The 24,915-nt window shown below is 33.3% G+C and overlaps 1 protein-coding gene across 2 annotated transcripts in view; it reads left to right on the forward strand.

Moving 5' to 3' along the window:
• LOC139687912 (interference hedgehog-like) overlaps positions 1-20,905 on the forward strand; it is a 92,287-nt gene extending 71,382 nt beyond the window's left edge. For both annotated transcript variants that reach the window (XM_071585252.1, XM_071585254.1), the window contains exons 8-15: positions 777-947; positions 1,625-1,747; positions 4,460-4,688; positions 6,317-6,476; positions 11,347-11,563; positions 13,353-13,559; positions 14,044-14,222; positions 17,527-20,905. In XM_071585252.1, coding sequence (XP_071441353.1) covers positions 777-947; positions 1,625-1,747; positions 4,460-4,688; positions 6,317-6,476; positions 11,347-11,563; positions 13,353-13,559; positions 14,044-14,222; positions 17,527-17,805 — 1,565 coding nt within the window. In that variant the 3' untranslated portion in view covers positions 17,806-20,905. The remainder of the gene's footprint in view (positions 1-776; positions 948-1,624; positions 1,748-4,459; positions 4,689-6,316; positions 6,477-11,346; positions 11,564-13,352; positions 13,560-14,043; positions 14,223-17,526) is intronic.
• Positions 20,906-24,915: the final 4,010 nt, after the last annotated feature.

The following is a 24,915-nucleotide window of genomic DNA, read 5'->3' on the forward strand; positions in this document are numbered from 1 at the left end:
ATAGACTGCAGTTAATCTGCAAAGTGTTAGTAGATTCTAATTAAATATAAAATTATTGTATTTTAATAAAATATGTCTGATCCCACCAATACTCACTTGATTGAATAAAATCTCAAGTTTTTCATTCTGCTGGTGTTTAATTTCTTCTTACATTGCATGAGGCAATTCAGTATTGGAGTGTTTAATTTTGAAATCCAAACTCTGAAATACAGATTCCATTCAAAAAAATATTTGTACCCGATTTCAGCTGTGAGTGTACATGCATGGAGATTTGGATTGGAAGAATCCAATCTGACCATGCATAATATTCACTAATCTTTCCTGTTAACTAATAACTTCTCAGGTTGCTTCTGAGGGATCACTTAGTTCATAGATTAAACATTTTCTCCCTTGTGGGCTAGAAAGGTTGTGAAATTAGAAAGATTTTACTGATTTCACTTCATTTACTGCTTACCCTGATTTAGGTGCAAATTCAAGTCTTCTAATTTTTCATATGCATAGTAAAAACTCATTTCATATCTGTTGGCACTGAAATAAGTGAAACTTCGTTAGAATAATTTATGTCACGTTAAGTTTTTATTATCAGCTCAAGTCCTTGGGCAGGCAGAAAATCATGCTGCAGCACAAATTCATGTTTGTTAATTGTATGGGCATTGGTTGTAGCCACTGATGCATTAAAACATGTTTGATTGCATAGGTATCTTAATTTTTCTTAATGAGGAATAATTCTTTTGCCACTTCATTTAATTCATGGTATTTCTATTTTTACTTAAAAGGTGGGAAGCTGAGAGTACAAAATGTTCAATTAAGGCATGCAGGAATTGTACAATGCTTTGCGACAAATACTCTTGGGTCAGTTTTTGGCTCTGCAATGCTCAGAGTGAGTCCAAAACAGCTGACGGCCAACTCTAATGACAATTTTGCTGGTACGGATATGACAAATGAGGGTAAGTAATTTAGTAAATCATAATTAGTTTATCATTTTCTGTAATATTTTTCAAAACCATTTTAATCATTGGTCTGATTGACTTCAATAGTGAAAATTGGAGTGCATTCCAATGAAGCAAGTGTAGCACTGCTTAACTAACTTGAATGAAGAAATTATGGAAATATGAATATGGCTAAAATGATGTCTGTGTTTGTGCCTGATGATGGCTCAGGAAGCTGAAACATACATATGCCAATAATTCTTATTAAGAGGAAAAGTGTAATAGTTATTTATGTCACCATTATGACTGTATGAACTTTAAAAAAATAATAATTCCAAATGCTTTGAGTGTTAAAACTCATCAAACATTAACTGCCCAATGCTAGGTTCTAATAAGCCACACTCTTCTCTGACTGAAGCACAAACTGGCTGTGATGGCAAATGTAAGGATACTGATTTGTTCATCAGAGAATGTACATTGCTTAGCTCTGATAGTTATGCCTGCTAATTTTTATTGCTATTGATTGCTATTGTTAAATTGATTGGATGATTCCTTATGTGCTCAAAACAGCCTTCTGTCAAATCTATATATAACAATGTTTTGGTTTAAAAAAGCGATTATAGTGAAATCCATTGATTGAGATCAATGGAGAAATTTTAATGAAACTATATCATATTATTTGCATGTCTTTTCAGGGGCCTTAGAAGACCCGTTGCTGCTTCCCACACCTTCTTCAGGTGGTAGAAAGCATGGAGCAAAGAAAAAAAATAAAACACGCAAAGTAAAAGGGCGCCGTAAAGATAAGAAACATAGGGAAGGTATGTTTCTAATATCTACATATCTATATTTGGTGTTTTAAAAAAGCTTTTCTGTTAGTTTTAGTCAATATTTATAAGATCTATTCTAATTAGCGGAGTAGAACTGTCTGCCATCTCTTTTTGTAAACCCTACTGTTCCTTTAAGCTTCCAGACCATGCATGATTTTTATTTTTCTAGTTGTTTTATACATTTTACTTATTGAACAGCCATTCATACTATCTGTTGTGATTTGTTTATGTTATTATTCATGCTTTTAACAAATCAGATAGGGAAAAGTTACATATGGTAGTTACCTAAGCACATGAGGAAATATGATTAACTTTATTCTTGATAGCTAGCTTAGAACCCACTTTAAGGTTTACAACAGCTCTCCAAGGGCAGAGATATTTAAGTAACTGAAGAAAACAGTTAAGATCTAATGGCTGGAGATTGATTAAAGGCAAATTCACCATGGAGGATATGCCAGCGAGCACTTAATATAGACCTGGAGGACCATTGAAACATTGCATTGGTAAAAGTATCATAGCAAGTGATAAAAAATGTAATGCGATTGGTAGAAAAGGAAGCTTAAGGTGGAATAAACCTGTGATGAAGGAGCCATTGATTACAGATGAATTGCTTAATCTAATGAGAGAGAAAAGAAAGTACAAAAAGTAATGAGGAACAAACATATAGAGAAGTAATAAAAACTTTACAAAAGCTGCCAATGAATTTCAGCTGAGTGGTAAAAAAGCTAGGAAAGAATGAACGAAGGACTAATGTGAAGTGTACACAATCTTGTTCCAAATGAAGTTCTGATGAATGATGAATTCAGCCCACTAAACTATGAGGCACCTTTTAAATGAATGTTACTCAGAACATCTATAAGATGAATGTGTGCTCGGATATGTCTTAATTAAGAAAATTAGTACTTGTCCTCTTATTAATATTGACTTGACTGGCTTCCTTTTAGTAATGAATCTTCTAACTAAGAGGTGCCCTCGAAAATTGGTTGTATCAGTAAAATATCATTGGAAAAACCATATTTTCATTCATTTTACATGTCTCTTATATCCATAAAGTTAAGCCTAAAATAATGAAATTATGCAAGAATCCTGGAAGAAGATTCTGTTGATAATGATGGGAAAGTGGACACTTTACTCAACACTGGATTCAACAAAGCAATTAAGTAGTTGCAGAGAAATGAGGAATATAGCAGAATATTAGAATTAATAAAATAATCCAGTCAGCAAGACTTTATTGGAACATTCCAAAATAATTTTTTATAAAAATTGCATGGCATATGAGGATGCTACATGATAGGATAAGCCGTAAATCATATAAAATTTAATATAAAAATCTTTGTTAAACTAATAGTTCGACACGGGATCTAATCCTTGAACTTATATGAGTTGCAGGTAATTTTCAATTTTTTATTTTAATTTTGGGAATACTCAACCTTTTTGCACCAGCAGAATTCAGTGGAAAATACCTCCATTACCCTTATTACACCAAGCTCTGTACCTCTGTACTGAACTTAAAAGCACCTCGGTAGACAATGCTGTGGGCTGGGACCCAACTTAGTGCGACACCAGTCCCTTCCTTCAGAAAGTGTCTTGGAGAAACTTTGACCCTCCCTTGCATTAATAAGTCCCTCTCATAGCTGAGTCCATGGGTGAGTTTTAAAAAGATAATAGAATATGTTGCCTGGGCGCTAGTGTAAGAGTTCTGATATTAGGCTGATATTTAATATTTTTATCATGTACAAGGGCTCTAGAATAGCCATCTATCTTATTTTTAGACTCTTAAGAAAAACCAAGCTTGGAATGCAACCAGAACATGAGTGTGATACAGGCATATTTGCTTAACGAATACGCATTCATATTTATTCCTGCCATGATAATAAATAACATAATCATATTAATCCAATCCAGATGTAGCACAACGTCTGACGTTTTATTCTGTCTCTTTTATCCCCAGTGATGAGCCACTGGCATTCATATCACTTCATCTATCAGAATCCTGCTGATTTTGTTTCCCCAAAAGGTTATGTTTTCCTGCAATCAGGGTGAAAGAGAATCAAAACATTTCCTGTTTTGTATGGCAACACTAATGGAGAATTTGTCATTGGTTCTCTGATTGAAGTCACAATCGCAGAAGTTACAGTTCACATAGCATTTCATTGAAAATTTTTCTTGACATTGCGGACTTCACACTGTTAAATTGGTATCAGTATTTATATGGTATCCTACTACCTATATTAATTATTATAATAACTACCTATTGCCAATTCATATGCATTAGTTTAGCATAAAAGCATGTCTAATTGAATGTAGCACTGTCACATAATTTGCTAAATGTGGTAATTATTCACAATGATAACATTCAGCAAAAAGAGTGAAGAATATACAAGTGAAATTTTGTAAAGTATATGCACCCCATTCTTCCTCTCGTACTTTAAGACAATGGTGTGTAGTATGCATGGGTAATTAAAGTGTAAATAGATTGATATCCACAATTTATTAAAATCATCACGAGAAATTGTTAAATGAATAAAGTAGTGCAATAAATGTTTTAAGTTATTATAATCAGTTTTGACTGTTGCCTCAATAGTAATATAATCGCACCGGGAAAAGTCAAGCAAATTTGTAGAAATTCCATTGCTTGTTGTCTTGGTGGCTGCATTTTACTTAGTAGTTCTGGATTAATTTTTTCCCTATCATTTATTTCAGCTGTCATGGTACCACCTTCCCAACCAATTATAACTCCCCTTACAGATGAATCTGTAATGGTCAGGTGGGAGGTACCTGAAAATGATGGACTTAAAATACAGTTTTTTAAAGTTCAGTATCGAGACCTTGGACCTGGGCATAGTGCTGGATGGAATACAATAGATGATGATATTCCACCGCATATTCGTAGCTATGAAGTCCGGAACTTGAAAGTGAACAATGCATACAGGTAATTATATGAATTATTATTAATGGTTTTTTTGGTATATTTGAGACTGCAAGCTTTAATTTTTTGGATAATTTACTCTTAAAAAGGAAGAAATCAGCCTGCATGTCACCTTTTAATGTACATTATGTGGTTCCTTTAATTGAGTTCATTTGTTTCACTTTTCTGTGCCTCAAATTAGTGGAAAAAGGTTTTTGTGCATTTTTTAGGGCAATGTTTTTTGAAAGTTTTAAAAAAACCATAAATACAGTTATAAACCCGAAGGTTGGTTTGATAGGTGAGGGTATAGCTTACTCAAGCCCAACAGCATGTGAAATTCATACATCAGGGTAGGTGGGCCAGCCTTTCCCTGTGCCATGTATGGTTTTCCAGAAAATTAGGGTTCCCAAAATGTTTGTTTCTTGTCTTTTCCTAATCTTTATTTTAAGGAATTACATGATTTTTGTCATTACTGACATTTACAAAGTGATGTAATTTAATTTATACTTTATTATATATGGATGCATAGATAGCAGTCTTTAACAAATTTAATTCAAAGTGGTCAGAAGATAAGCCTATTATACAGGCATTCATTTGTGCCAACATTTTATTGGATTCTCTAAAAAAGATGTGGGTGACAAATGTTGTGAGACATTCTTTGCCAGTTCTGTTAGTTTTAGAATTTTACACAATGAGCAAGTGTTTTGTATCTTTGTTCATTAAATCAGCAATGTATCTCTATTGTCACATTGATTGAAAATGAAAACTTACTTGCACGAAGAAATATTAAGGTTATACTAGAAGATCTTTATTGGAGAACGAGGTTATTCATGTATGTATATACACATACTCTAGCCTTTGAAAATTAGTGAATACCATTAAATAGATTAAATTGCAAACTTTTTTAGGTAGTATGTTTAGTTATATTACTTAACTGGTGAATATTTGTACTAAATGGAATACATCCTTTCTTTGTCTATGAAAAATTATCTCATTTTACCCAAAGTTGCTACTCCCGGGTACATGTCCCTTGCACTAAAGTAGATGACTGTATGTGCCCTTTGACAATTGAATCTGCAAACTCGAATCGCCCATGTTTTCCATCTTGTTATTTTTTACTTTTTAATTTAAATTTATTTGATGAATTTATTTTTCATTTTATAAATCTGGAGACTCTTTTGCATCTATTTTGCTTTCATGTAGGGAGATCATGTTGCTGCTTTATGGAATAATTGGGAAATCAGGAACATTTCATAAGGAAGGCATTGCCTTTAATTTGGTGTTGGGAGTTGTTAGCTTCACATGCTTTTGAGAGTAGCTGTGATTTTAAGTATTGAATGTAAGAGTTTTATTATTTTTTTAGTTTTGTATTGTGGAGCAGTGTCAAAACTTGCTTATTTGCATGTATTCAAAAGAAAAAGATTAAATATTTTTTAAGCGTCGAAACAAAAGTATTCTTCACCATATTTTCAGAATTAAACATGTCTATTTTCATCAAAAGATGTGCTATAAGTTTTTTCATATGTTACAATTACATGATATTTATTATGAAATTACAATATTCATACTTTTTTATATTAACCTGTTGGGCTGTGCTTCTACTAAATAGAGGTCAATATTATGTTTTTCAAAAATTTAATTTCTTCTTTCAGATTCCGTATTGCTGCTGTCTACACCAACAATGATAATCTTTTGGGACCAAATTCTGTTCGTTTTCATATGCAGGAACGTGCCTCAAAGAAGCCTCCTTATCCACCAAAATTGACTGTTACTGATGTCATAAGCCCATCTGCTATTCGAATTGAGTGGGAGGTAAGCTAAAGCCATTATAACATTTACTAATTAACAAAAATCTATTTATGTTGTGTCCCCACTGCATGATATAACTATATACTGTTTAATAAATCCCTGACTACTGGAATTTCACCTAGCGCACTTAAATCCACATATGTAGTACCAATGTATAAGCAGGGTTAAAGAAATAATGTATCTAACTATCGTCCGATTGCCAAGCTCTCAATAATAGCAAAAGTCTTAGGATCATTGGTTGTAGATAAGCTTACTCCTATCTTAGTAATATCATTATCCCTGTGCAGCATGGTTCCACTAAAGGAAGATCAACTCTCACTAATCTTTTGGTTTTTCAAAAGTACCTTATAGGAGGTATGGAAAATAGCTGACAAAGAGATGTCATATATACTGACTTCAATAAGGCTTTTGATACTGTTAGTCGTGAGCTTCTTATTAGAAAGGTGGACGCATTGGGAATGAGTTGTGCCTTACTTGACTCGATGTAAAGTTGCTTGACCAACAGAGAAGTTGTATTAAAAATTAATGCATCAAAAAGTAAATGTTTCTATCCATCAATAGGCGTTCCCCAATGGTCACATCTGGGTCTATTATTATTTAAATTATTTATAAACAATATTAGAATCACATTAGACCCAATTCCCTTTCTTTTGTCTGCCCATGGTTAAAAATTTTTTAACAGTTCAATCAATTGATGATCACCTTACTCTGCAACCTGCCTTTATAGGCTTCAAAAATGGTCTGATCATAACTATTTAACTTTCAATTTAAAAAAATGCTGCATGCCATTCTGTAACATTCAGTCGGAAAAAGGAGTCCACAGCATCATGAATATTAACTAAGCAACTATCCTATGGCCCGATTAACAAATATAAAAGACCTTGGAGATATATTTGACTCATGGTTAGCATTCAATCAACATTATATTTATGTTCAATCAAAAGCATACAAATCGCTTGGATTTATCTTCGGGTACAGTAAAAACTTTAAACATATAGAGCCTTATAAAGTTCTTTTCTTCTCATTAGTTAGGTCACTCTGTGAATACGGCTCTATTGTTTGGTCACCTTACTATAAACTCCATATTCATAAAATCGAATGTGTTCTAAGGAAATTTGTGCGCAAAATTGCATTCAAATTCAATCTTCACAAAGATCTTTATAGTTACAATGAAATGTTATCTCTGCTAAATCTTCCCTCCTTGCATAAACATAAAAAGTAATTACATAACTTTTCTATATAAATTACTGCATAACAAGATTGATGCCTTAGAACTCCGAAGGGCAATATCTTTTTGAGTACCTTCACATAACACAAGGTATGAAGCACTCTTTGAAATTAGACATCATGCACAAAACTACACTTACTACTCCCCTATTAACCAGATTATGAGAGATGCCAACAGTTGTGATTATATTGACCTACTTTCTATCTTAACAGGATCTCTTAAAAAAATATTATTAAAAATAACTGAAGAATTTAAGAATGCTAATTGTTGCTATGTGGATATCTGCAAATGTCGATATCAATTTTAAGAAATTTGTACCCGATTGTACTTTTTTTTTCTTTTATAATTGTGGAACCAATATATGTCTTTTGCCTTTCTTTATGTAAAGGGTTAACCCTTTTAATTAAATCAAATGTCACTGACAATGTGACATTTGCGAAGGCTCAGTAACCTTCCTTTTGTCTCCATTTTTAAAGTTCATTTTTAAAGTTTACATTGTTTCCTGCATCTGGAAGTAATTTAAACCCTGTGTTTACTTACATTTTAAAGGAGGGCCGTTGAAAAGTATTTCCAAGCCTCACTCGCACAAGGGAAACTTTTGAAGGGGTTAAATCTCATTTTATCTATGGTTGGCACAACTTCATGACACTGAGTACTTTGGCATCAAAAGTTTATCGTGAATAAAATGGTAGTGAATTCGGAAAAGAATCAGCTCACCTGATAATTAGATTCGGTGTTTTTACCTTAAATTTTTACTGTTTCCAAACAATTCGGTTCCAACAATATTATCAAGGCTGCATTGTTAGTTATTTTTCATTCATCACATGATATCATTTCTATTCTAGTACTTTTATATAATTTTTTGTATAATTTAATGTTGATGAAGTATATTACAGAAGTAAATGGCCAGTATATTCCAAAGAAACTGCGGGAGATGCCGCAACAGTAACTTTTAATAGAGTCATCGGCTAATATGCATTTAAATGCAACAATTTCAGAGTGTAAAAATCATTCCCCTTGACCAGGATTCGAACCGGTATCCCTTGATGTCCAGTCGAGTGCTTTAGCCAGTTTAGCCAGTTAGCTTAACTGGCTATAGCAATCAACCGGACATCTTGGTTCGAATTCCGTTCAAGGCGAATGATTTTTACACTCTGAAATTGTTGCATTGGCTTGTATATTGCTTATGTTTTCATGAAATGGTAATATATAGTTCAAAAAGAAGACCTTTTCTCTCATACTTCATATATATACGATTGAACTTTCCATTCGCCGGCTAGATATCAATTAAATGAATTTTCGGTTCACTGATCTAAGTCACGGATTTGCTGCTAATGTGCATTTTTGTGAAGCATAGATTTTTTCAAACAATGGGTAATATTAACACTAATTCTTTGAATAAAAAGAAAACTTTGGAAATATTTTGCTTTCATGAGTAAATTAAGAAGTAAACTTACTTCTTCTCAAAATTCCTCTTAATAATATATCATCAAATGAAAAGGTAGCATTGCTATGGAATAAACTTTAGTGGAACCAACGCCCCCACAAGTATCAAAAAATTGAGCCAAAGCCAGTTTCACCGCAACAGTCCATTGAACTGCTTTGCTTAAGAATACAATTTAGGGAATTGCATGGACTAATATGATTCATAATGACAGAATAGAAGCCAAGGAAATATTATTTCTCCCTCAACTGACTAGACCAGTACTATGAATCGAATTGGAGAGGAGCTTACGTTGCAGCCGAGTGTTTGGTTTCTCTATGTAAGATGGCATAGGCGCATGTGTAGACCTCTGGCACATACCTTCTGTGCACCATTTTTAAATTCACGCTTGCGTGATTAATGTAAAACTTCAAAATATATCACTGATGGTTTGCGTGCATCATACAATATTTCACTATTTATTGTCAAATCTGGAAAGCCACATAAAAATAGTGAGGTACTCATCTTATCAGCAGCAAGTGCTTTAGTTCTGCTAGTGCTGCGAAGTTCTGCATTGGCCACCATATGATACAATAAAAATAATTCCCTTAAGCAACACTTTGTTTCAACGATTAATAGATGAAATGACTGAAAATGTGGAAGAAGTATTGTGCAGTTCCTGAGAACAACAGAATTTTCATTACAGTTGGATGAGTCACCTTTGCCTGGAAATGAATCTGTGTTCTGACTTATGTATGCCTTATTAAAGATGAAAATCTACTCCTGGAGTTGTTGTTATCAAGGCAATCAGAAACTGGCACTGAAGGGGAGTCAATATTTCCTATTGTGGAGCAGTTCTTCAGAGTCAAAAAAACCCAATTTCTAACATGCTGTTGTGGCAGATGGAGCTCCATGAATGACTGGTTGTCACCATGGTTGTTTGCATACTTGAGGAAATATGTACCAAATGTTTTTGCTATCATTGTGTCATTCACCAACCACATCTAGTGGCTAAAATACCTAAGTGAACAGCTTCACAAGGATGACGTTGCATTTTTGTCTGAACTATTAGCAAAGCTCACTGAAATGAATTCACAATTGCAGGCAAATTATACTAACCTTATAAAGGCAAAATCTGTGGTGACTGTCTATTTCCAAGTTGATTTTATTTAAGGGCATCATAGGTCATAGTGATCTTTATAATTTCCTTCCCGGCTTAAACTAGAAGAGCAAGCTGGTATGAGTGATGATGATTTGAGTCTTTATTGACCATTTAGCCACCTTGCATAAAAGTATGATATGGCGATTTGAGAATTTTCTGTCCTGAATTTGAGAAATTCCAGACTGGGTGATAAATCCGTTTGTAGATACTGAGGAAGTTGGAGTATTAGAGGAATAATTGATTGGACTACAAAATGACTTTGAATTGAAACCAAAGTTTAAGATGAATTATCAAGTTTTGGTTATAGAAGGAGGTTACTGATCGTTATCCTGCATAATGGATGGCGGTTAAAACCCTCCTTGCATTTCCGACTTCATATTTGGTGGAACATGGTTTTAGTGCAATCATTAAGTTTATTTATAAGCAGAGAAACAGACCAGGTTTGTGAGCGTTGTGATTTCATACTCCTGCTAAGTGACATTAAACTGTACATTGGAAAACTGGTATCAGGTCATCAAGCCCATCCATCCCATTAAAATTTTATTTGATTGAAATATGTTCTTAAATTAGGCAATATAATCTCCTTAAATGTTTTCTAGACCATTAAAAACTATAATCAATGGTCACTTAATTGTTTAGCTAATTTTTACAAAATATGATTGGTTATTCTTTTTTCATGAATTGAAAATGTTCATTTTATATAATTGCTTAAATTAGAGGTAAACTTCTAATGAAGCTATCTTAAAATTATTTGTTTTGATAATATATTTTTATGCAAAGCATATATTCTCGCCTAAGTTCCTTTTATTTTGTATTAATTCTTTTGCATAAATCTGATATGAAAACTATACCTCTATTGAATTGTAAATAAACATTTGATTAGTCATTGTTTGTAATTTAATTATTTCAATGTTTCTCATTCGATGATTTTGTTTTATGATTTGAATTATTTATTAATGCAAGATTTTAGGAAAATTGATAATTTTTTATTCATATATTGTTTTATTTGATATGCCTTGGTTTGTTTTATTTCATTAATTGTTTAATTTTTTATTTATAGTTCTTGGACCTTGAAACAATTCCAATTGAGGGTTTTTTTATTTATTACCGTGCAACCACAAATGCTGGAGAATATACAAAGGCTTCTGCTGATGCAAATACACGTTCATACATCATCACTCATTTACTTCCTGGAACATCATATGACATCCAAGTTAAATCCTACAATAGTGCAGGAGCTTCTGAATCAAGCACAATACTGACAGCAAAAACATTTGGTAAGCATTACTTGGGTGGTAGTCTTTGGATTTTGAGTTTATGGGGAGAATCTCTTTGCTTCTTAAATGTGTATGTTACTATAGGAAGGCTACAAAAAATGTAATTTAGAATTTTAATGTGCTACTGCAACATTAGTTTCATTTCATGGAAAAAGTTGCTTCTAACTTTATAAAATTAATGATTAATAATTCATATCAGTAATTTTATGCAAGTTTTTAATATTTATTTTATCATGTGGTATTTAACTGAAGTTCAGATGAATCAGTTAAAAATTTGAATTTCCATACAGACAAAAGAAGCCATATCTAAAGTATTTCCTGTAGCTCTTTGTGAATAAGTGTTTTTTGTCTGGGTAGTCTTTAAATTTCCCCCTTTCCACTTGAGGAATTTTCATATTCCATAAATTTAATAAAGTAATGCATCTTAGCAGTCTTGTTGAATACTAAAAGGAAGTATGAAAGTGGAAGTCTAGTGCCCACTCGCACATCTTTGAATGATGATATAGGAGAATCTTGCTGCAGCTCAAGAATGAAACAGTTCTCTGGGTCCATTTCAACACGTACAAGAGTAGGAGAAGATAAATATCCCTGTTCAGTGTATTCTCAGAGAACATAAGTTGCACTGGTTAATTCAACTGAATCACTGGGCAGACATCCTCTGTTCACTGATTTATGCCTCCAGATAGGCATTAATTTTTATTTCTTTTATAAAGTTTTTGCAGCAGCAATTGCATCCTTCATAAGTGAAAAACGTAAAGTTACAAATTTACCTGGCTAATTTGTCTGGAATTTGAATGGACGGATGAAACTGCATTGCGATTTTACGTGCGAAGCAGGAAACTATTAAAATTTTTTGAAGTGTCTTTATTTCAAATCTAGATATTTAAAAGTCTAATTTTTTGGTCCTTTGAATTTTGGAAAAATGAGGATCTAAATCTACTTATTTGCCAGCTTTATGGTCACTCATTCTGTCCATTATTTCAATGTTTGTTACGATGTTGTGTTGAATATTCAATTGTTCTGGGCTCAACTTTGTGGAAATTCATTTTAATTAAGTGAAGAATACAATGTATCTTTCCACTGTCCTTTATTCACGTACAACCGGTTTCAACGCTCAAGCATCATCATGAGCTTGAGTGTTGAAACCAGTTGTATGTGAATAAAGGACAGTGGAAAGATACATTGTATTCTTCATTTAATTATGTTATGTGTTGTTCAATGTCGTTTAACAATTTTTTCTACTGTATTTATATCTGGTTATTTATTTACTTAATTTTCTGCTGGTACTAATGACTGTTTTATATTTGAAGACACATTATATGCAGTCATTCAATAGATCTATGGTCTGCTAGGATCAATATTCAAAACACCTCCCTTAGTACTAGGTACTTCTATGAGTTATTTAATAATATATTGTTACTGCAAATTATCTGTACTTCCAGTCTGAATTCTGTATCTCTGTGGTAGGGAAATGACAATGTCAGGTCTGAAATTAAAAATTCAAGAGACAAGATTATTGAATTGTAAGCCCAACTTTGCAGCCATAGAATATTGAGGGGTTTTAACATACAGCTTTATAGAAATGGTGCTCTGATGTACTTGTATAACATTAATGACCCCTGAAAGAAAATATTTTAAGTTACCGGTGGCTTATGTAGTCCATTTTCATAATTAAATCAGTTATAGGAGAGGCAAGTTAATGTAATGTTAAACAGTTATATAGCCTTTTTCCATTAAAAACCTGTCTTAACCATTAGAATACCAGTAACAATAATCTATTTTGTTGTAGAATCTGAGTTGGTGCCATCTAAAGAAGAAGATGATGGCCAAAACAGGGTTTCCAGTGCTGGGGAAGATGGGGCTACTCAAACTTCCTTCTCAAGCAACAGTCAACTCTACATTTTTGTGAGTGCAGCTCTTCTAGGAGCGGTGGTGCTGGCTATTTTGATTGCTGTTGCTCTTTATAACTGTCGTCATCGACTGAGTGCTATTCAGAGTAAGTGCCATAATGCCCACATTCAGACCTTTTTACCCTTAAGTTGTAAACCACATAATGCTGTGCATGCTGAATCATTTTACAGGATGAGATTTTAAAAAATCTGTTAATGTAGCATTATTTATCAGTTGTTAGTAATGCTGGTGGTACTTAGGCGCCCATACCAAGGCCTGTATTCTTAATGTCATTAATTTACTCCGTCCTTGCTTTACCCTTTTTACCCTGATCAATGCAAAGAAGTTGTTTTGTACTCATTGTCCCCCACTTCTGAGATCGTGCGCAAGACTATGCTAAGCCACCATCAAATTGTAATTTAGGAGAAATAGAGTATTTTTTCTGAAACTTGCTTTGTTGATAAAAAGATAGCAATAAATGCTAGCTGCTTTCATTTGGTTGTATAATAGCTAACTATCATTTTTATGCCATGTATGATATTTTGGAGTGGTTTTAATTTCTTCCATCCTTACTCTTTTTTGAACTGAAGATACAACTCCTGCTGAAGATGGTGACATTTGTGATGGGTATCAAATGACATCTGGAAGTGAAGGAGGGTTGAATGGGAATGGGATAGGAAATGGACACACTGGGAATGGTTATCTGCCTTCACAAGCCAGAGCGAATATCACCAGCAATCCATTGTCTGGAATGGATGAAGAGGACAAGGTAAATTAAATTACTCAAGTTCAATGCATAGAATTTTATTTAACAATTGATTTATTAATATTTTGGTAGAGCACCAAAATGCAACCGAGCTGTTTCAGTTTTCTATAGTACTCTTGGATAGCTATGACAAGAATTCTGTACAGAATGGCAAGATGACCTCTTAAAGTGACCCACATTAAATCATCATCTTTCGTCACTATCACCTATTTGGCTGGTGCAGTTAAGTAGTAGTAAGAGTTTATTTTAGAAATTCTCATAACTTCTTAGTCTATTTTGGAAGTGTTTTATGATGTCACTCACCATGGAGAGAGTTTGGGGTGACCTCCCCATTGTGAAAATGGGGAACATATCAGGAATACTCAATTATTCAAAATATCAGGAAGACTTCAGGAAAATACATTATTTAGAGATCTTGGGAATGCCATAAGGGCACTACTATTTTCATAGCAGGGCTTGCTTAGTAGAAACAACCTGTTGTCATTTCATTGTAAGGAAAAGCCAAAATACTTACCTGTATTGATTTGATTTTCAAGTGAGTCCAAATGCATCAGAAGAATACCTTCTTTTACTGTACATTATAGACATTGCCAACAAGGGCTCATAACCAAGGTTTCAGCATATGACTAATGAATGATATTTCCCCTGCATTTGTTGAAGTCAGTCCGCTAGATGATAATGGAAGGAGGTATAGAGTGAATTAAATTAAAAAGTTGCAGTCAAAAATTAAATAAATTAATTTTGAACCATCAAAGCAGACCTGGCAGCATGCTTCATTTTTGCTCCCTCTTCAGAAATGAGGTTTAACTAGTTTTATCATCTGCCTGATGCAACTAAGTGATTTAATAGAAAAAAATGCATATCAGGTTTCTACTTAACATTATTTTTTAATTTTTAGGATTTTATTTTTCTGAACTTCAGCCATATAAATTTGAAATGAACTGCATATGATGCTGAGGAAGTAGATTATACGTCATATATGTCTTTGTGTCTTGTGGATTTGTGCTCTGTGATTGGGATAATGGCATGTTCTTTCCCATTGATAATTCTTAGTGGCAGACAGGATATGTCATAAGCATCTGGAATCATCTTACATTTAAGGTCAATTTTACTAACATTGTTGGTAAAATTGACCTAACTAACCTTGAGCTTTTGTGTGAACTAAGATTTTCCTGATGTTTTTGTGTTTCAAACGAATGCCCATCAAAAAAGGTCCAACTTTCCAGTGAAAATCATTCTAAAGTATCAATTGTGTAATGAATTGGTGAAAAAATTATATCATATGGAAGAAGTTGTCATTCAAGTGAATGTTGGGAAAGTGATAGCATTTCCATTGGGAAAATCAGGAAAAAGTCTGGGACTGGAATCATGAAAATTATTGGCCCAAATAGAGTGGTAAATATCTCCTTGTTTTGGATTCTTATGTATATTTAACATTTTTTAACCATGCGTTTTTCCCTATAGAAACTCATGAAATATTAAATTAAGCTCTTTTTTGAAAATCATGTTTACAAATTCAAAGTAGTTTACTCATTGGGATGAAATAACCTAATTGAATTGATAGAAAAAATGTAATAAAGGTAGTATCTAAGAGGTGATGATAACTTAGAGGGATGAAAGGGGATTTGGGGGATCATTTGGCTGGTTTTGAGTAAATAGCAAAGTGATATAATAGTGGTCTCAAGTTCAAAGTTTACTTTTTGTTGATGACATCAGACAAGTTCATCGTCACTTTGTTCGGCTGTAAGCAAGGGATAGCAAGTTTAGGAAAGAAAATTTGGGTATTTCAAGTTACTTAACAAGTGAAAAAATTGATTCAAGTGTTGAAAGAGAATGGGAAAAAACATTAAGAACCCAAATAGAAATACATTGAGATCTTTCATTTAATTTAAATTAATGTATCATTATTTCTAAGGTGCTTCTTTATCAATTGCATGAATTGCATTGCTTATTCCATATACTGAAAGATTTAAGGTCTAAATCCAGTCAAGAGTAATGGCAAAATTTTATCTCACTGTTGTCATTCAGCACTAAGTAACATCTGATATGAAAACTCATGTTGTTAAAAGATATCATCCTACGTAAATTTCCATGCAAGATGGGCTATAACTATTTTCAAAATACTGCTAATGCTGACAAAATATGCTAATTGAAGTACAAATATGGGTTTGAATTTGTGCACCAAATTATCTTAGAAAAATCATATCCTCTTGCCTCAGTTTGATTTTTATGTAGCAAAACATATATTACTTAGCCAAAGTATGATGAAGCAGTGAATCTAATGGATAACAATCATTTCAAATAGCTTTCAATTTTTCTGAAAGCTTCTGCAATCAATTTTAAATCTCAATTTTGCCAAGATGATAAGTTTTTTATGGGATTTTATTTGACCCAAAATATATCAACTTTTGATATACTTCAGCTTAATCTCAAACATATGCTTGGCATATGTTCTAATTATGCCAACCTCTTCCTTATCAATTCCTTGCATTAATTTTTTGTTTGACTCCTCACTGTTCTCATTCGGTTGGGAAGAAGACATCTCACTCTACCTTTCCAGTTTTATGATGACTTACTCCTTAAAATTGCCTTGCCACTTGGGGATATTAACCCATAAACTGACACAAATCCTTGAATGAATATTATGAAGTAGGGAGTCTAAATCCTACCCTGGGATGTGACACTGAGGAAGAGAAGAATAATTAAGAAGGTATTACTCTTGGAAGATAGTCATGACTACATGTATATAAATGTAAAAAAGACTACATTTGATAATGTCCATTTTAAGCAGACACTCTGAACCTGCCCGAAGGAATAATAATAACTAATTTAGAAATCCATTGATTGTATACGCTATACCCACTCTTAATAGCCAGCTAGTTATAAAAATGCACTTGAAACTTGAAATGTACAGATGTGAATTTTAAAACACATGGATCAAGTAGTTAGTAATAATATTGTATTCCAATTTAGTATTTGTTTCATGTTTATTTTCTGATAAGCTTTAGATTCTAATTATGAAGTTGTTTCATGGCATATTTTTATATTAGTGTAATCCCACTGTATGCTCACACATGATACCACAATTGCTTGTCTAAGCCATTCCCTCATTCATTCCTTACTGACTTATGGGCCAACAGTTATTTTGTTAGTACCTAATTCTCTTTGAATTGAACATCTGCCCCTAAGCTGATGAATTGTCTTCTTTGGTGCTGCAATGGATTGGATGATATCTTCAAACCAGGACTACCACCAGTGTAGTAAGATAATGCTGGTTGTTTCTAACAAAATGGTATTGGCTTTATAGAATCAAGATGCTGTGGAATCATCACCTGGGGGGAAGAGGAGCTGTAACAGCCCTACATTCTCTGGAACTGACCCTGGAGGTAACCGGGTTCAAAGATCTGCGAAAGACATTGATTCAGAGGAAGGGGCATCGACTCGTTCGAGTCGTAACTCAACTGGCAGCCCTTCAATGCATCAAAATCACTCAAACGACATGAACACTTGCAATATGGAGAGGCCTTCATCTCCAAGTTGGGTGAGGCATCAGAAAGCTGATGGAAGCCATGAGGATTATGTGTGATAATGGAGTGCCTTTTGTGTCAATATATGTGTGCTTGTGTGTGTATTGATGAAGTGAGACTAGTGATAAGAAGAGAGTGTAAGAGTAAATGTATTTGTGTGCAATGGAAGGTTACTGTGATGACTGTCCCATATTTCATTTCTTATACACAAGCCTGCATTATGTTTTAGGGCCATTCACAAATTTTCTAACTTATTATTTTTTCTAATATTTTACCAACATTAACTAATTCATATTGTTCCATTGCCTGATGTTCCCTGACCTTCCTTATTAACTGGTGACTTAGGATCTCTTATGCCACAGGCTGCAGGCATTCAGCTTATTTTTGCTCATACCGTAAGGGTTACATTACCCTCATAGTCAATATGCATGTTGATTAACCTTATCATTATTGGTTCTGAACTCACCATGGCTGTGCATTCCAAATTCAGAATATCACCATACTTGGATATCGTCATGAAATTTACTGAAACAAAAAATCATGAATTTTTACCGTATGATTTCTCCGTATTTAATTTACCATTCATTTTATCTTTTTCATTTTTATTATTATTGGGAAAAGGAAAAGTGAATGTGCTTATCTTTCTCGCTGGGTTGAACTCTTTATGTATTCTTTACAAATATTTTGTAGATTAATATTGCTGAGTGATCTAGGCAGTACATTTAATGTGCCTTTTTGCTGATAGTTCAGTAAATTTTTTAAATTTTTATTTCAGTGAAATTAAGCAGTTCAGTATTAATAATTTTGATCTGTTTTGGATAATTTAGCAATTTTTTAATTTTTTCACACATGAGATTATGATAGAAGGATTTCTTCATTTGATCACTGCTTTAATCTTTTTGGTGTAAAAGCAGAAACTTATGAAAAGCATTCATCCAAACAAGTTGGCTACTGACGTTGATATGATTAAAGAGATGAATATATAGGGGCAATGTGAAAAATTGATGTATAAAAAAAAATTCGTAATTAGGTAATGCCTAATTTTAATTTTTCAAATGCATAATATTATATTTTTTCATAATTTTTACTGTACTTGGTGCCTTCAGCTCATTGCCTGGTACCTATCATTTTGTTTTAATAAAAAGCATTTCATATTATAAACATGCATTGAGGGCTTGCATCAGTAGGGAACCTATATGTGAGTGGAATGATTATATGTATGGGTTGGTGTTTTTGGCTCCTTTTTGAAAATTCCAAATTATGTCAGTGTTGTGATCAGGAAAAAAAGTTTTATTTCTAGAGTGAGAGTTCTACTAGGAAAGGTAACTAAAATTGGGCACAGTGATGAGAGAATAGTAAAAAAGGAACTAGGTTTTTAATTATTCTTTCTCATGTTATTTTTTCCCTTTCAAAAAGATGCAATTACTTGCTACAACTCTTAAGCAGAACGAAATTTCTAAAATTTTAAATCTGTAGGAGAATTTCCTGGGTGAAATTGAATTTAATTGAACCTTATCCAAGTTATGAATATTCATAGTATTTATAGGTCTCTCATAATTCTATTTATTTGGTAGAAGTCTATTGGCTGATATATTTCCATGAGGGCTTCATTTGCCAAAGCTGCAGGTCAATTTAAAAGTTCTCTAAAAATCTTTTTTATAAAAATATCAAATTTGCTTAATGTAGGCAACAAGTGCAGCACCATTTCTTACCATTGCTGAACTATATATGCTTAAAATACGACTGCACATACTTTAAGCTGTCAGAAATGCATCCCAGTTCCATGTTAGCTCAGTGTTACTCTTTTAATCTTGGGGGCAGGAATTATAAATTAATGTCTCATGTACTGCAGTAAAAAGATGGAACTTGACATGATTAATGTGACAAATGTATGGACATTTTTCCACCCTGTTTATTAAAGTCTGATCATATATAAATTGTGCCATGTGTTACTCAAAGGAGAATTATATCTCACATGATCTTTTTACATTGATATTCATACAATTAAATATAAGAATTTCCATTATATCACATGTTTAATCTTTCTAAAAGTTGAAATGTTTGTTATACCATCCCATTCTTGATTTCTTCATTACGTCACCATGCTTTAAAACTGGATTTCATGAGTTTTCAATCAGTTTTGTTTTACATGAATGGTGTAATGCATGTGTCAAACATTTAACTCGCTCATTGTAGAAATACAAGTAAATTTCATGTATTACGGAAAATGTGTAGCTTTTTAGTGGCATAATTGTAAATTATTTATTTAGATGCTATATTGCCTGTTAATGAAGGTCCACTGCATATGCATTTGTATATAAAACAGAAAATGGAATGATATTGTGTAATATGAGTGCCAGTCCTCCCCACTGGTGAAGGAAAATGTGAAAAAATTTTGGTTACTTACACCTTTATTATCATATAATTTGTTAATGGCCCTTTCCATTTTCTTAATGGCACACATAATTTGTCCATATGATGGTTTTGAAAGATATGAAAACAACAGACAGAGGATGACACCAGTTCTCTAATTTGTAGAAAAAGACATGTGTTGAATACTCTCAGTATTTTATTTGGCATGGCTAATGAATTTGTATTCCATATGTTTTCAGTAAGAGATTTTATGGAATAATCAACTGAAAAAGCACATGCCATTAATTGTTGAATGGCATCGAAGCCTATGCAATGTATTAGTTGGGAAGAAGTTTGAGCGTGTCAATATGCCACCTGCTGAAGGCAGAGAAGTGAATTTGTTAATAATTATGAAATAATTCTCCTTTAAAATATGCAATCTGTTCTCATTAGAAATGTCAACTTTCAAACAAGAGAGTGAAAGATGACATTTTTGTACATAAATCTTGCAAACTTGTACTTAATATCCACCCATTCTAACTTAACATTAACTGCTGCATTTTTTCATTTACCTGGATCATAATTGGGATGGTTTTTAAAATAATGAAGTATTCCACTGAAGCACAAAAGAAATATTTCTTGATTAAAATTGTTGTGAAGCTGTTGCTGTTTGTAAAATTCCATTTTGTAAATATAACCATAAGTGTAACAAAATGTAAATTTTAATAATTGAACTTTACATAGAATTTTATAATGTTATTTAATTCTTTTTTTACTCAGGTTTATTTTGTAAATAGGAGATAATAAATTGCCTTTGTGTTTATATTTATGACTTTCATTTATTATCTTTGTGAATATTTTGTTTGTATTTTGAATGAAAAGCATGTGAGTTAACAGATGCAGAGAAGAAAGTGCCTTTTGCTATCAAACTTACACAGGACCAAGCCTTCCAGAACTTCTGTGTTGATATTTTGTTCACTGTTTGTTCTCATAAACCCAAACTCGTGGAAAATTTCATTTCAAGTTTTATCATAGTTGCATGCACTTAACTTATTTTTGACTACTGAAGTGCTATAAATGAACTCTATTTTGCCTGCTATTTTGCCTGTCTCTGCCGTATGTATTTAACAAAACATTGCTCCTCTTACCTAAGTACATTGATTTACAGTTAATAGGATTTTTATCAGCAACAGGTGCACAAATTTCATTCCAAAAATACACCTTTTGGCAAAAACTCCCAAAGACTCAACTGTTAAGGTATGCAGATTGATGGCAGTTTGTTGATAATGCTCAAAGGATATGTAACTATGCAGTATTCTTATTTGTATTTCGATTTGTTGTTAAATAATTTTTCATTAATATCAAAAACATTTGCAAAATTACTACAGAAACAGTCATTTATTTATTTATCCTACTCAATTACTTCATTTCCCTTTCCTTTGGAATTTAATTTCTAACATTCCTAGTTATTTTCCACAAAATTGTGATTTCAAGATTAAAATGTTTTACCAACAACTTTGTTTAGGCAATTTACTACCATGCAGCAAAATATGAATTTTTTATGGCATCCTTGATATGACTTATCAGGCAACATTTTTGTGAATACTAGAAGCTCTTTTGTACCCTCTTTAGTCACTACGAAACGCATCAAATAATACTGCTCCCTCATATTTACTAGTATTTCATCACAGTTATTTTTTTTTGCTGGCAATGGTAATTATCTTTTGAATGCTTTAGAGTGAAAGACAAATGAGTGCTGCAATATTTTTTTAGCATTAACTTGTGTATAATTGAATGCTTTATGACCACGCCAACCTTTTAATAATAATAATACTTTATTCATTTTAAAAATGGTACAACCATATTAAATGTCGTCAATCGTAATATTACTTAATATATAAACATAAGTTCTTAAATGTGATGAAGATTGTCACAAAAGAATTCATCCAATGAGTAAAGTGGGTGAGCAAGTAACCAGGTATATACCCTATTCTTGAAACTCTGGATACCATCTGATTTCAACTGAGTAGGCAGATAGTTATACAGTTGTATGTTCATATTGTGAAATGTGTTGTAAGTTGATGACAATCTACAATAAGTAGTCCTCTAGAAAAGATTCCTCTAGATTATTCCTCTAGAAAAGATTTATGTGAAGGCATTTTTTTCAATGGACACACTAGTGCATTTATAAAACTCTAATTCCAGTTATACCGATAACATGACCATTAAAAATAACATTCAATGTTAAAATATGCTTTTATTAAATTGATGAATATGTTTGAAATGGGATATGATACTGGTTCCTAAAATGTATAGTTGTAGAAATTCATAAAGTAAAATCTTACTTCAATTTCATATCACACTGATTTTTTTATTTTTCCCTGTAGGCTTTTCTGCTTTAAACACAGCAACCTAAATCAACGGGTAATGGAGGAACAGTAAAATAGAATGATAATGCCTTGCATGAGGTACTCCATTCATATTTGCAAGTGGAAACACAAGGCTCTCATTCCAACATAGTTCTGGCATTTGACTTCGGTGCGAAATTTACTATTTCTTTTAGGCTGCGCCATGAGCTCACCTCCCCGAATCCCAATCCATATGATATCCCATTTCTTCTCAACCTTCAACTTATTTTCGACCAATATGTGAACTCTTACTCCAGCTTGGGAAGCACCAGTTCAGCTGCATCGTTCTCTGCGGGTGTTTCATTATTTGCGAATTGGAGGAATGAAGTGAATCGAAGCGATTTGTGAACCCTTCGTACGAGGATTTTAATTACGTGACTACATGTAAGTGTTAACAAATGTTCAGCAATATTAGAGAATAACATCCCACTCTCTGGTGGTGTAGTTTTTCGTAGGCTTCAGCGTATTTCAGGGTTCGGGCAGTTACAATTATGCAGGTGTGTGAGCCTGATTACTTCTCTTATGGGTCATTTAGTGTATTCGTATCACCCAGCGAATAGTGATAAATTATTTCTTATCAAACAGTAGAGAAGGCTGTCAGTGTTACTGCAACATTGATACTGTGTAGAACCCAACACCCGCTCAACGTCCACGAAAGACGTGGAATGATACATGTTGTATTATCTGATTTTCTCCACATAGCGTAAGATAGTGGCATTGATCTAGCAGGACATATATTTTGAAATGATTTGTCTTCTAAATTACACCCATCAGTTCCGTAAGGGGAATTTAGGTTTGCTTTCATTCGCGTACTTTAACGTTTGTAAAACTCTTGCCCGGTTCTAAATATGAAACAATTTCAGAATTACTAGAGGTATTAAATCGTAATTTATTATATGCAGGCGTAACATGATGCTTAGATTAATCTTAAACGCCATCTGGAGAAAAATTGTATAAAATTTTTCTGTATGCATTATAACAAAATATTTAGTACATAAATGCGTGTATATACACGTATTCACCGTCATCGAGAAAACAAAGTGGTGTCTTGGGCTCTCCAGAAGTCAAATTGCTGATGGCGCGGTGAGGTAAATGGACCAAGGGTTGAGATCTGAGTTTGGATTGCAGGGAAGGTCAGGTGATAGTGAGAATACTTTGATGGGCCGTGAGAGGGGAGTTAGTGTGTGGTTAGGTGGAAGTTCCAAATACACTCGCGTAGGAGGGGATTGTATGGGATGAGCTAGTGACGTGGTGAGTACTATTGTGGCGAAGGTTCGCCAAAGGGGGTTCTCAGGGAGTGGTCATATGCATGGGAATATTAGACAAGTAAAATGAAGGGGGTCTTCCTTTCATAAAGCTCTAGATATTCCACAACAAACTACTCAGGCGAGCTTCATCAACTTCATTTTTGAAAAATTACGCAAAGCTTTGGAATCATTCAAAGCTGTTCCATAAATAGTCATGTGAAACAATAGGTGCCAGGTGCACGTTTGTAGCCTAAATCTCATTATTTCTTGGACCAAAATCCCCCACCAATCCTATATATGTTGACACTGTTCACCACAAATACTTCTGTCATCTGTTATACAATATCTAAATAACCTTATTACACATGATTTATTAGTCACATCAATACATTGACCCAAAACCTTTCAAATAATGTCTTCATAGTCATTTCGTCACCTTTGAGTTTGACATTCTTTATGCCTCATCCAGGTACTTCATTTCTGATTGTACCGTTCATTCTTTTCTCCGTGGTTATCTTAATCAGACCCCCAGGCACTTCTATTTGCCTGATAAGTTCTTCTGTTGTGATTTGTCATTAGATTATTTTCTTCTCCTATACCTTGAATATCTATTGTCCATTAATCAGTTGATTTGATTTTCCTTATCCTCCTGAAGCACCACACTTCCATCACCTTTGCAGGAATCTCACTGGTTGCATGCTTAAGTTTCAATGTTTTAATTTCTTCTATACTGCCCTGTATTTGGATACTTCTTTTCTCTGTCAAATTCCTGCATTGTTTTACAAATGATTTTCTATTCCTAAGTGTGTTTTTATTCTTTGTCTAATGTTTATGTTTCTTCATGTTTAAGAGTCTCTTTGACTACATTCACCCCTGGCCTTCTGTTTAATTGTTCCTCTTAAAATTTTATCTCTACTCTTGTAAATCCATTCTCCCAATAGGACCAGACCACCACAACCATACTCTTTTATACTTGCCCATCACCATGAATTAAATCCATATTCCTTTGAGCCACTCATTTGAGAGCGTATCTCTGACATTTTTTCCAGAAAAATTCAAGTACCTGATGCCCTAAATTTATTTAGCATTTATTCTTATTGAGCAAAACTCATGCTTAACTCCTTCACTATAATGGGGAGGAGTATATTTCATTTCACCACCA

Source organism: Hetaerina americana, unplaced genomic scaffold (assembly GCF_022747635.1).
Source record: "Hetaerina americana unplaced genomic scaffold, ioHetAmer1.1.p SCAF_2, whole genome shotgun sequence".
Classification (NCBI taxonomy): Eukaryota; Metazoa; Arthropoda; class Insecta; order Odonata; family Calopterygidae; genus Hetaerina; species Hetaerina americana.